Raw genomic sequence first — 10,541 nt, forward strand, 5'->3', positions numbered from 1 at the left:
GACTGTCCCATTTGTCCCATGTCCCAGTCCTCCCATTAAAAACAGGCAGCTGTGTCTCAGCAGGTCGTCCACCCGTCACAGAGATGCCGGATCAGTCTCCCTCCGTCCACACGTCAGAGACACTGATGCACCATGGGGCCTCACCGCCATCAGGGTGAGTGGTGACTGGAGGAAACTTGTAAAGTGCTTTGGATAATGGTTCAGTGTAAACGCAGCCATGTACAATCCATAACTTATCTATCTGCCCCATTTATTAGATTAGCATAGTATTCTGGATCGTAGAAGTTTTGGTCTCTTAAGCGGATATTCATCTCGCAGCGGGCCTGGTGTTCTGGGTTCCCCTCTGAACCCTGAGTGAATGAAACTACAACATTCACAAACTGCTCCATCAGCTGTGGATCAACTCTCCGAGGACGACTGGTCTTGACTGCAGGGAAAGTTAGAGCCACAGTTAGTTATCTTATCTAGAAAAGACTTACATCTTACATAGTAACCATGGAAACGTATGAGTGAGTATTTATATTGACACAATGGACGGACTGGTAAAACAACATGCTACTCATGCTTTAGTTTGAGTTGTCTTACGATGGCCGATATTATTCTATGTTCACAATATGTTGGTTAATTCACAGGAACGTTGTTATTTATGATACTGGACCGTTGACTCAAATATCTCAACTAATATTTGAGGGTTTCAAAAATCTGATAAGAAATTTTTTTATTCTAAAGACAAAACATGAAGAAAAATCATTATTTATACTTGATCATTAAAGAAAGGAAGTGAGTGGGACGTTTGACAGTTCTAGAGAGAAAGGGAGAGACTCACAGGAGACTCACGACCTGTGTCTGTTAGAGAAGGGACTTTATTAAAGCCTGGCGACAAATAATAAATCTTACCGCAGTTTAGCAGACATACTGTTGCCCAGGAGATAATGGTGATTATTGACACCACGCTGAGGACTTCAAGGATTAATATCAGAGTTTTCCAGTGACCACTTGACTCTGTAAGAAGGAGTCTGCCATCAAGAGTCTTCCCGTCTGTAATGAGAGAAGATCCTGAAAACATCCTGACCTCTGGAGTTATTTACAACATTTAGTGACGTTAGGAAAGGAATCTAGGAAAGGTGATGAGGGTTTAGGAAGGTTGTCCTGCAGCATCTTGTCTGGCAGGAGTTTGGATTACAGTGTGACACTGATTCAACAGACTGGGGTCAGGTGTAAACCTAATACAGGTCACAGGTCACAGGTCTCACCCCACACAGCACTGATGTTGTGTCCTCCTGCCTGTACTGCACATCTGTATGTGTGTTGGCTGAGGGAGATCTCAGCTGTCAGCCTGAGGACCACAGATCCATCTTCAGGTCCAGGCACTGGTCCGGTCACTGTGATCCATCTGGCACTGGGAGCTCCGTCTCCGGTCAGATGCACTGAGCTCACCGGTCTGTCAGTACTCGTCACATGACATATCAGCAGGATCTGGGCTGTGTGAGCGATGGGCTTCGCAAACATGTTCAGATCTGGAGAGAAATGAAGTAACAGCAGAGACAGAGACGAGGGTTAAAGGATCACACCATCCAAAGAACCTTGGACGTTCCTTTTGTGTGGACAGTAACTGAACTCACCTGTTCTGGGGTTTATTGATCTTAGTCTAATTCTCTGGATCAGCACTGGACATTGTTGCCTGATGAAGTCACTAAAGAAATGATTCCTTGCTCTTTTCTTCTTCCATCTTTGTTTCACAGTTACAGCAGAAGGAGACTGGGCTGTCCATCTTTGAGATTCAGGGTCAAAGGTTATGAAGTCCTCTCCATTCACTGACCAGGCTTCAAAAGCTGAGTTCCTCCCATCGGCCGATTGGATGCAGCCACGCCGCCGCTGCACAACATCTGTAAAGTAAGACCAGGATTCATTTCTTGGTTTTGATGCATCAGAAAAACCAACATCACTAAAATGAAACCAACATTAAACTTACACACTGTGCTGTTGATTAAAGGTGGAATCACATGGAGAGATTCTGTGATATCAGAATACGCTGCCTCACAGCTGCTTGGTAAGTTCTTTGATTCCAGAGAAGGTTTGAACTCTTCTGTCCTGGTCGAGCTGTCACAGTGAGAGATGGGAACACCATCAAACACAGTGAGTTGCTCAAATGAAAGTTGATTTCCAGGCTGCACACGTCCTGTGGACAGGAACACCAGAGCGTGGGAACCTGAAGAAGAAACAGACAGTCAGCTGAGCTCTGTCCAGTGAGGGGGGGGGGGGCTCCTACATTTACACAGGGTTTGTTAGAGGCTGCGACCGTCACAGTCAATCACACTTGTTACTGTCATCCTCTTTAAACACAGGACTTTGTGACACCTGTCACAAATGCAAAAGCAACTAAATAAATGCAAAACCTTCAATATGAACGCAAACACCACAACACAAATACAGAGGCAACAATACAAATATGCAGAAGCCAAAACACGAATACAAAAGCAACAACACGAAAACATAGGAAACAACACAAATACAAAAGCAACAACACAAATACAAAAGCAACAACACAAATACAAAAGCAACAACACAAATGCAAAAGCAACAACTCGAAAACAGGAAACGAAACAAATACAAAAGCAACAACACTAATGCAAAAGAAACACAAATACAAAAGCCACAACAAATAAAAAGTGGCTCATCAGTAGCTGTGGAGAAACGTCACTTACCACATTCACCTGCTGACAGAAGAAAACAGTGAATCAACAGCTGAAAACAAGTCATTTTCTGAGCTTTTAAAACCTGTAGCTCTGCAGCGAGGAGTGGCAGCAGTGTTTTCTGCTCATCACTGAACAAACTAGAACAACAAGCATGTGACACACAGGTAACAATATGTTCAGGACTCACTGTTGACAAGCTGGTATGAGACAAACTAAACACTTTGTTCCTATCAGCAGCATGTACCTTCAGAAACCGGACAGGGCAGTTACTCATTCCAAGCTCAAGTCTTTTCCCGCGTGTCTATGAGACACAGTCACACCTGTTGGACCAGAGCAGGTGTCTGTGATCAGCCTTGATCTCTGCTGTGGATAACAACCGTCTCCAGGAGATTTTATTTCTTATTTCATTTGTTCTTCTTCTTCTTATTATTATTACATTAATTCAGGTTCTTAAAGTGTCGCATAAAAATATCGTTTAACTCTTTCATTTAAATATTTACATAAATCTAATAAATATCATGATTAAATTGGTTGTAGTGTTTCTACTTAATGTTATTCTATTAAAATAAAATAAAGTGTAAAATGATCTTTTATAATTAGTGTCCTAATAACAATTAAAATCTTTTTGTTTTCATTGATACAGACGCTTAATGATTAATAAATCTCTCTTTTTAAGAAAAAACTCCCACAATGCACCTCACTGTTATTGTTTGGGCTGCCTGTCCAACATGGCGGCTGCTGGCTGCGTCTTCCACAGAACCCTGACTCGGTCCAGACCCGCACCGAACAAGGTCTAATCAATTCATTAACGTTGATGTCATCGTCATTATTGATTTTGAATTGACTTTAAGGTGTCGTAGCTGGCGCGTGCGAAGGCTGGTTGAACCTGAACTCCCGCCAACACCTTCACCAGACTCCGTTCAGAAATCTGTCGTTTTAACGTCGCCCGACATTAAAACCGTGAGCTCCAGTATCCGACATGAGCCTCGAACAACAGGACGTGTTCAATAAAGAAGAGCCGCTGACTGGATGATCGATCCCCATAAAGCCAGGGCGGTTTAGAAAAGTCCTCATATATATCACTAACCTATTAACTTTCCCGCTCACAACCACAACCTTAAATGATCAGATATTTGAATGGAGTCTGGTGAGTCCGAGCTGTGTCCCTCGGCCTGATCAGTTAACAGATTATTGATCAGTGGTTGTTCAGTGACGACAGCAGTTTATGTTTCCTTTAAAACATTTTGATGCCGTTTTCTTGTGAATGTTTACCCGCCATTTTGTTTCTTTTTTGTCATTATTAAAACCGCGAAACACGTTTTACAACATGGGTATTTCTAATGACTGCTGACTTTACAGCTGCAGCTGTTCAGAGGGAAATCTGTCACCTACCAGACCAGTAATACTTTCTGCGTATTAATATCTAATAACATTGATAATGTCATTTCATTTGACACGTTCAGCAGGTCAGTCAGTTTGTGTAAATCTGATGTCACTACATTATGGTCTGCATGTTGTCTCAGGTGTGTCATGGCGGAGGAAGAAGCATCAGCCTTTGTTTGGTGTCTTCATCACATTAAACCCGTTAGTTTCCTGTATTTTTCCGTGTTGTCTTTGTCTCGCAGGCGTCCTCGTCCTCTCCTGTCGTCTGCAGGGAGTACCTGTACGTGGTGGACCTGCAGCGTTACAGCAGAGACCAGGGGTCCTGCGTCTACTTCCCCCAGGCTGTCCTCAACGGTGAGACGCAAAACGACAGACAAACCAGAAGGAAAGGCTTGTTTCCTTCCTATAACGTCTGCTGGTCTCACTGGTTGCTGTGGGTGTACTGGTCTGGTGTCTCCAGGTGATGACCTGTATGACGTCACACTGACGGACGGGGACTGCAGGCTTCAGGTGACTCTGGATCCCGGTCTGAACCGGCTGGTGGAGAGGCACGTCCTGCAGCCTGGATCGATGCTACGTAACGCCACCTTCACCGCCGCCATGACCGCTCAGCTCCTCCCAGCATGCCCCGGGGCGTCTGGAGAGACAGACAGGTGAGTGAGGACAGGTGAATCCGCCGCGCAGTGCTGTGATCAGTCAGGTTTAATGGTTCTGCCCGTGCAGCTACAGGCTGGTGAGTACGGAGGTCAGAGGTGGCGCTGCAGGCGATGGCGATGGCGTCACGACGTTTGATGTGGACTGGGACTCTCTGCCCTGGTTTGGATCCTCAGAACCTGCAGGTACCCCCCCCCAACACACACACACACACACACACACACACACACACACACACACACACACAGACAGAATCAAAACAAATATGTCCAGAGAAGCACAGACGCCACACCCTCATGATTGTGATTGGTTGATTGGTTGATTGGTTGATTGATCGGCAGGGCCTGTGGTTCCTCTGAGAGCCAGTAGGAGCGTGTTCCTCCCTCTGTGGAACAGTGTGGACTACAGTGGGGAGGTGTGGAGGGAGGCCCCGCCCACTGAGGAAGAGGAGGAGGATGAAGAAGACGAGGAGGAGGAAGGTGGAGATAGATTTTCCTCTGAATATTAAGTTTAAGTTTTAAAGTTGAAGTGTTTAATGACATTTTAAAAACATTCCTGTTCTGTAGTGATATCTATCAATCAGTAATCAATAATTATCAGATGCTGCTACATGTAATCACAGTAAATGTTGATTTAACACAATGAAAGAGCTAAAAATGGAAACATTAGATCAACTGAACATATTGTGTTGCCAGGGCGACGTCCTGCTGTGACTGTGTCCGAGCTGCGTGACTCCTTCCTGTCTGGTCACCGGGGCGTTACCAGGGGCGCCGTCCAGCATCAGCTGATCATACGCATCATCAACAAGTCACACCTGATGTATTATGGGAGAACAGACCGAAACTGTGAATGTCCTTATAAGGTAGAAAGACCTTATATATATATATATATATACATATATATATATTTACGGCAGGAGAGTTGTAAGGAACATTTTATCTTGTGTTTTCTTTGTGTGCATGATGTAAATAGATCCCTGCAGAACAAACTGTTTTAACTTTCTGTCTGTCTGTCTGTCTCTCTCTCTGTCTGTCTGTCTGCCTGTCTGTCTGTCTGCCTGTCTGTCTGTCTCTCTCTCGTCTGTCTGTCTGTCTGTCTCTCTCTCTCTCCATCTCTCTGTCTTTCTCTCTCTCCATCTGTCTGTCTGTCTGTCTGTCTGTCTGTCTGTCTGTCTGTCTGTCTGTCTGTCTGTCTGTCTGTCTGTCCAGGCGGTGTTGGAGGTGTGCGACCGGACAGGAAGTGTGTGTGTGGTGTTGTGGAACAGCGTGTGTGTCAGCTGGTATTGCTGTCTGAAGCCTGGTGACATCATCAGCCTGAGACGCTATCGAGTCAAACAGCACTACCTGGCTGAGACGGATGATATCGGTAAGAGGGCTCACTCCTCTGTTGTTCTCTGGAGCTTTGTCCAAAAGACTCAGTTTGATTTAATTATATATTTATAACTTCAAATTCCCTTGAAAAATATTGATCGATTGCTTTTTCATTGCAAGATTTATGGGCCATAAATGAACCTGACATTAAGTCTAAACGCTCAAAGAAAGTTTTCAACCTGCAGGGTCTGTTCTGCATCAATAGACCAAAGATAGTTCTCTGAGGACAGACGCGTCACTCTGTTCTGTTGTTCTGTCCAGAGATCAGCGTCAACAGCAGAAATCCTGCCGCGCTGATATCTGTTCTCCCAGAATCCTCCATTTCACCCGAGTATCTACCACCTGCGCCCACCTACAGCTTCTGCAACAGGTACACACACACACACACACCTGAACATCTGAGAGGGGCGGGGCCAGACTGTCCTCTCTCTGATTGGTCCTCACAAAGACACTGCCTGTGTTCATCAGTAAGGAGCTGCTGGAGCGTCCCCACAGCGCCTTGTGCGATGTCATTGGCCTGCTGACGTTCTCAGGACGATCGGAGCGAATCAGGAGCAAGGGTGAGGGTTGTCATGGTTACCAGCATAATATATTGATGAGGTTATCACCGTAAATTTAACATCTCTGGGTTTTCAAGACTCTGCAGGCTGCTGCAGAATAATCAATAAAATCATGATTTATTATCAATAATGTGTGCTGTCATTGGTAGATGGCCGAGGGGCGGAGCTTTTGGAGTATCGCTGGCTGCGATTGGAGGATGGGACGAGCAATCAGCCAATCATGGTGAAGCTCTTCTCCACATCTCAACCTGAAACCAACTGCAAGCTCCACCCATGTGAGACACACACACACACACACAAACACACACACACACACAGAGACACACACACACACACACAGACACACACACACACACACAAACACACAAACACACACACAAACACACAAACACACACACACACACAGAGACACAGAGACACACACACACACAAACACACAAACACACACACACACACAGAGACACACACACACACAGAGACACACACACACACAGAGACACAGAGACACACACACACACACACACAAACACACACACACACACACACACAAACACACAAACACACACACACACACAGAGACACACACTCACAGGTGCTGCAGTAAATGTTCATAAATAAATGCGCTGAACAAAAACACTTGTTCCAGGAAACACGCTTAGATTTTCAAAATAAAAGTTATTGACAGTGATAAACATGATCATCTCTGTGTGTCTGTCAGTGTCTGTGGTTGTTTGTACCAGACTGAAGATGATCAGAGCTGCAGATCAAACTCTCAGCTGCTGCTACCTGACGAACACAACGTACACACAGGTGTACTGCACAGGTAACCCTGAGCACAGGCCGTTTCCTCTCTCTGGCTCCCCCTGCTGGTAGAAAGTGAAATCACCAGTTGATTTTTATTGATCAGTTAGAGCCAGTTATCGTCTCTGTCATTACCTCATCAGTTTGCCTCTCGTTCATTGGCTGACTGACCTCTGTCCTCTCTCCTCATTGGCTGATGGGGCAGGACTGGGCCACCACTCAGAGATGAGTTACCGTAAGCTCCTGCCGGTGCGACAGTTCCTCCAATGGCTGAGGAGCCAGGACGACCAACTGATGCTGGGCAGGGCTCTGATTGGAGGATTCTTCATGTACCCTCCTCCTCCGGTCTCCTTGGAAACGTACATGAAAGACCGGAGAGGTCAGTTTGTCCGTGTTCACATCTATTATTGTTTATTTTAAGTGAACTTTTTACTTTACGTGTGTGTGTGTGTGTGTGTGTGTGTGTGTGTGTGTGCGCGTTCGTTCACAGGTGAGCCAGGTTTCTTGCAGGGGGTGGAGCTTCAGAGGGAGGTGGAGAGGCTCTGTTACCGGGAACGATGCACCTTCTGTATCCAGGCAACAGTTACCATGGTTACGTACAGCCGCAGAGGAGAGGTAACTTTTTGTTTGTTTTTGTCTCTTTTTACAAACAAAGTAACAAACAACAAAAAAAAAATGTATGAGACACAAACACTGAGATCTGATCAACTTACCTGGTCACAGACAGGAGACACTCACCTGTCCTCTCTGTCCTCACCTGTCCTCACCTGTCCTCACCTGTCCTCTCTGTCCTCACTGTCCTCACCTGTCCTCACCTGTCCTCTCTGTCCTCTCTGTCCTCACCTGTCCTCTCTGTCTTCACCTGTCCTCACCTGTCCTCACCTGTCCTCTCTGTCCTCACCTGTCCTCTCTCTGTCCTCTCTGTTCTCACCTGTCCTCTCTCTGTCCTCACCTGTCCTCTCTGTCCTCTCTTGTCCTCTCTGTCCTCACCTGTCCTCTCTGTCCTCACCTGTCCTCTCTGTCTTCACCTGTCCTCTCTGTTCTCTCTTGTCCTCTCTGTCCTCACCTGTCCTCTCTGTCCTCTCTGTCCTCACCTGTCCTCTCTGTCCTCTCTTGTCCTCTCTGTCCTCACCTGTCCTCTCTGTCCTCACCTGTCCTCTCTGTCCTCACCTTTCCTCTCTCTGTCCTCTCTGTCCTCACCTGTCCTCTCTGTCCTTCTTGTGTCCTTCAGGAGGATCGCTGTTTGTTTTGGACTGATCGAGCTGCCTCTCTCTCCCCCTCCCCCTCCTCGTCCTCCTCCTCCTCCTCCTCCTCCCCTCGTCTCTCTAAATCCTCCCTGGACCTGTCTTCCTCCCCTTCCTCCTCCTCCTCCTCCTCTCTCCTCCTCTTCCCCTCCACCCCCCGTTCACTCAGACCTCCCCTCTCCCCCTCCTCCTTGTCTTTGTCTCCCACCTCTCCGTCCTCAGCTGTCAGTCAGCTGACGCCTCGCCGTGTGGACGTCAGAGCAGGGTGAGTCCTCCAGCACACGTCTCCAGGACAGGAGTCCAGTCTGAGTGTAACTGTGGCTTTGTCTCAGCAGGAGGTCGTGGAAGAGGAAGCAGCTGCTGCGGCCTGACACTCCCAGGAAGAGGTGAGCGGCCGGGGACACGTCAGACCTGTCACACATGGACAGGTTATGGGACAGCTGGTTAGAGCCCCCACCCCTCCATAGGGGTGTTTGGTTGAATCTTTAAAACCTTTGATCTTAAAAACAATAAAGTCCAGAAGAAAACCTTCTGACCAATCAGAGCTCGTGCTGCTGCAGGGGGGAGGAGGGGACTAAATGTTGGACGGCTCCTTTAAGACTGCGTCCACACAACTACCTCATGAAATCCACCTCTGTCCAGACTAACACCTGGAAACACTCACACCTGAGCCGTCACCTGCACTGAGCATGTGCGAGCCGGTGTAAACAGGAAGTAGATTGTCTACTCCGCCGTGGGTGTGATGTCATCGTTTCCAAAACACAACCCCAGGGTTTTCAAAATAAAACACATCCCCAGAGTTTTCAGAGTGGGCGGAGCTGACAGACTGTTTTCTCTCTTCAGACACCCGTGGGTGACATTACAACCAGAACAAAACAAGTCAGGTGCGTCAGTGTGTTTACATGTTTATGGCCCAATAATGTTCCAGTGTTTATGAGAACAGGATGTCAAAAAAGAAAATAAACAAATAAACAAATGAATAATAGTGATGATGATGATGATGATGATGATGATGATGATGATGATGATGATGATGAAGCGCCCCCTCCCCCCAGAGATTCTGTTTGAAGCCTCCATGGAGTTTCTAGAAAACACAAACGCTGATGAAGACGACAGCGACGATGACGACACCTCGTCTTTCGTCACCGCTCCGCTCTCTCCAACCTTCCCGCCCGTCGCCGTAGAGACGCTACCGATGCGTTATGACCACACCCACAGGGAAGAGCAGGCAGTCACCGTGGCAATGGGAGGAAGAGTGACACCTGAGGGGTTTGACTACGCCATCGAGGACTACTACACACTGAGACTGAGAGGTACACACACACACACACACACACACACACACACACACACACACACACACACACACACACACACACACACACACCTGTATATATACATTTTGTATTGTCCTCTGTTAGAGGCCGTTCAGACAGAGTGAGTGGTAACAAACATGCAGCTTATACACTTGACTATATATAATTATTAAATAGTACATATTGATCATATTGATCAGTGTTTCAGATGATGCGTTTGAAGTCAGTTTGATGTTTTAACTCTGTTTCCCTTCAGCTCTGTCAGACGGTGTGTCGGTCCACGCCATCTTCCTCCCTCATTCTTCCTCTTCCTCCCTCTCTCCTCCCCTCCTCCCTCACGCCAACACCTGGACCTCCATCTTATCACACGGAGCCTTCTCTTCACACAAACCTCCACCTTCACCAGGTCAGCAAACACACACACACACAAACACACACACACACACTCACTCACTCACACACACACACACACACACACACTCACTCACTCTCTCTCACACACACACACACACACACA

General features: G+C 46.8%; 2 protein-coding genes across 3 annotated transcripts in view; one reads left to right on the forward strand and one right to left on the reverse strand.

Moving 5' to 3' along the window:
- Positions 1 to 6: 6 nt before the first annotated feature.
- LOC111647846 (major histocompatibility complex class I-related protein 1-like) lies at positions 7 to 2,835 on the reverse strand. Its single transcript, XM_023397518.2, has 6 exons — positions 2,706 to 2,835; positions 1,973 to 2,209; positions 1,623 to 1,886; positions 1,254 to 1,517; positions 898 to 1,038; positions 7 to 427 (listed from the first exon to the last, which is right to left on the reverse strand). The coding sequence occupies exons 1-6, from the start codon at positions 2,758 to 2,760 to the stop codon at positions 234 to 236; spliced, it is 1,155 nt and encodes a 384-aa protein (XP_023253286.1). The 5' UTR covers positions 2,761 to 2,835; the 3' UTR covers positions 7 to 233.
- Positions 2,836 to 3,383: 548 nt separating this feature from the next.
- LOC111647845 (RPA-related protein RADX) overlaps positions 3,384 to 10,541 on the forward strand; it is a 9,559-nt gene continuing 2,401 nt past the window's right edge. The window contains exons 1-18 of one of the 2 annotated variants that reach the window (XM_087171563.1): positions 3,384 to 3,487; positions 4,322 to 4,433; positions 4,540 to 4,732; positions 4,803 to 4,918; positions 5,075 to 5,212; positions 5,429 to 5,595; positions 5,942 to 6,098; positions 6,365 to 6,473; positions 6,572 to 6,663; positions 6,813 to 6,938; positions 7,382 to 7,486; positions 7,670 to 7,843; positions 7,955 to 8,079; positions 8,696 to 8,973; positions 9,041 to 9,094; positions 9,552 to 9,592; positions 9,764 to 10,021; positions 10,281 to 10,430. In XM_087171563.1, the coding sequence (XP_087027689.1) occupies positions 3,425 to 3,487; positions 4,322 to 4,433; positions 4,540 to 4,732; positions 4,803 to 4,918; positions 5,075 to 5,212; positions 5,429 to 5,595; positions 5,942 to 6,098; positions 6,365 to 6,473; positions 6,572 to 6,663; positions 6,813 to 6,938; positions 7,382 to 7,486; positions 7,670 to 7,843; positions 7,955 to 8,079; positions 8,696 to 8,973; positions 9,041 to 9,094; positions 9,552 to 9,592; positions 9,764 to 10,021; positions 10,281 to 10,430 (2,458 nt within the window). In that variant the 5' untranslated portion in view covers positions 3,384 to 3,424. The remainder of the gene's footprint in view (positions 3,488 to 4,321; positions 4,434 to 4,539; positions 4,733 to 4,802; positions 4,919 to 5,074; positions 5,213 to 5,428; positions 5,596 to 5,941; positions 6,099 to 6,364; positions 6,474 to 6,571; positions 6,664 to 6,812; positions 6,939 to 7,381; positions 7,487 to 7,669; positions 7,844 to 7,954; positions 8,080 to 8,695; positions 8,974 to 9,040; positions 9,095 to 9,551; positions 9,593 to 9,763; positions 10,022 to 10,280; positions 10,431 to 10,541) is intronic. The other variant, XM_023397517.2, reaches the window with a different exon arrangement.

The sequence above is a fragment of the Seriola lalandi genome, unplaced genomic scaffold (genome assembly GCF_002814215.2).
Source record: "Seriola lalandi dorsalis isolate HSWRI2012SDOR001 ecotype SW California unplaced genomic scaffold, Sedor1 jcf7180002055009, whole genome shotgun sequence".
NCBI lineage: Eukaryota > Metazoa > Chordata > Actinopteri > Carangiformes > Carangidae > Seriola > Seriola lalandi.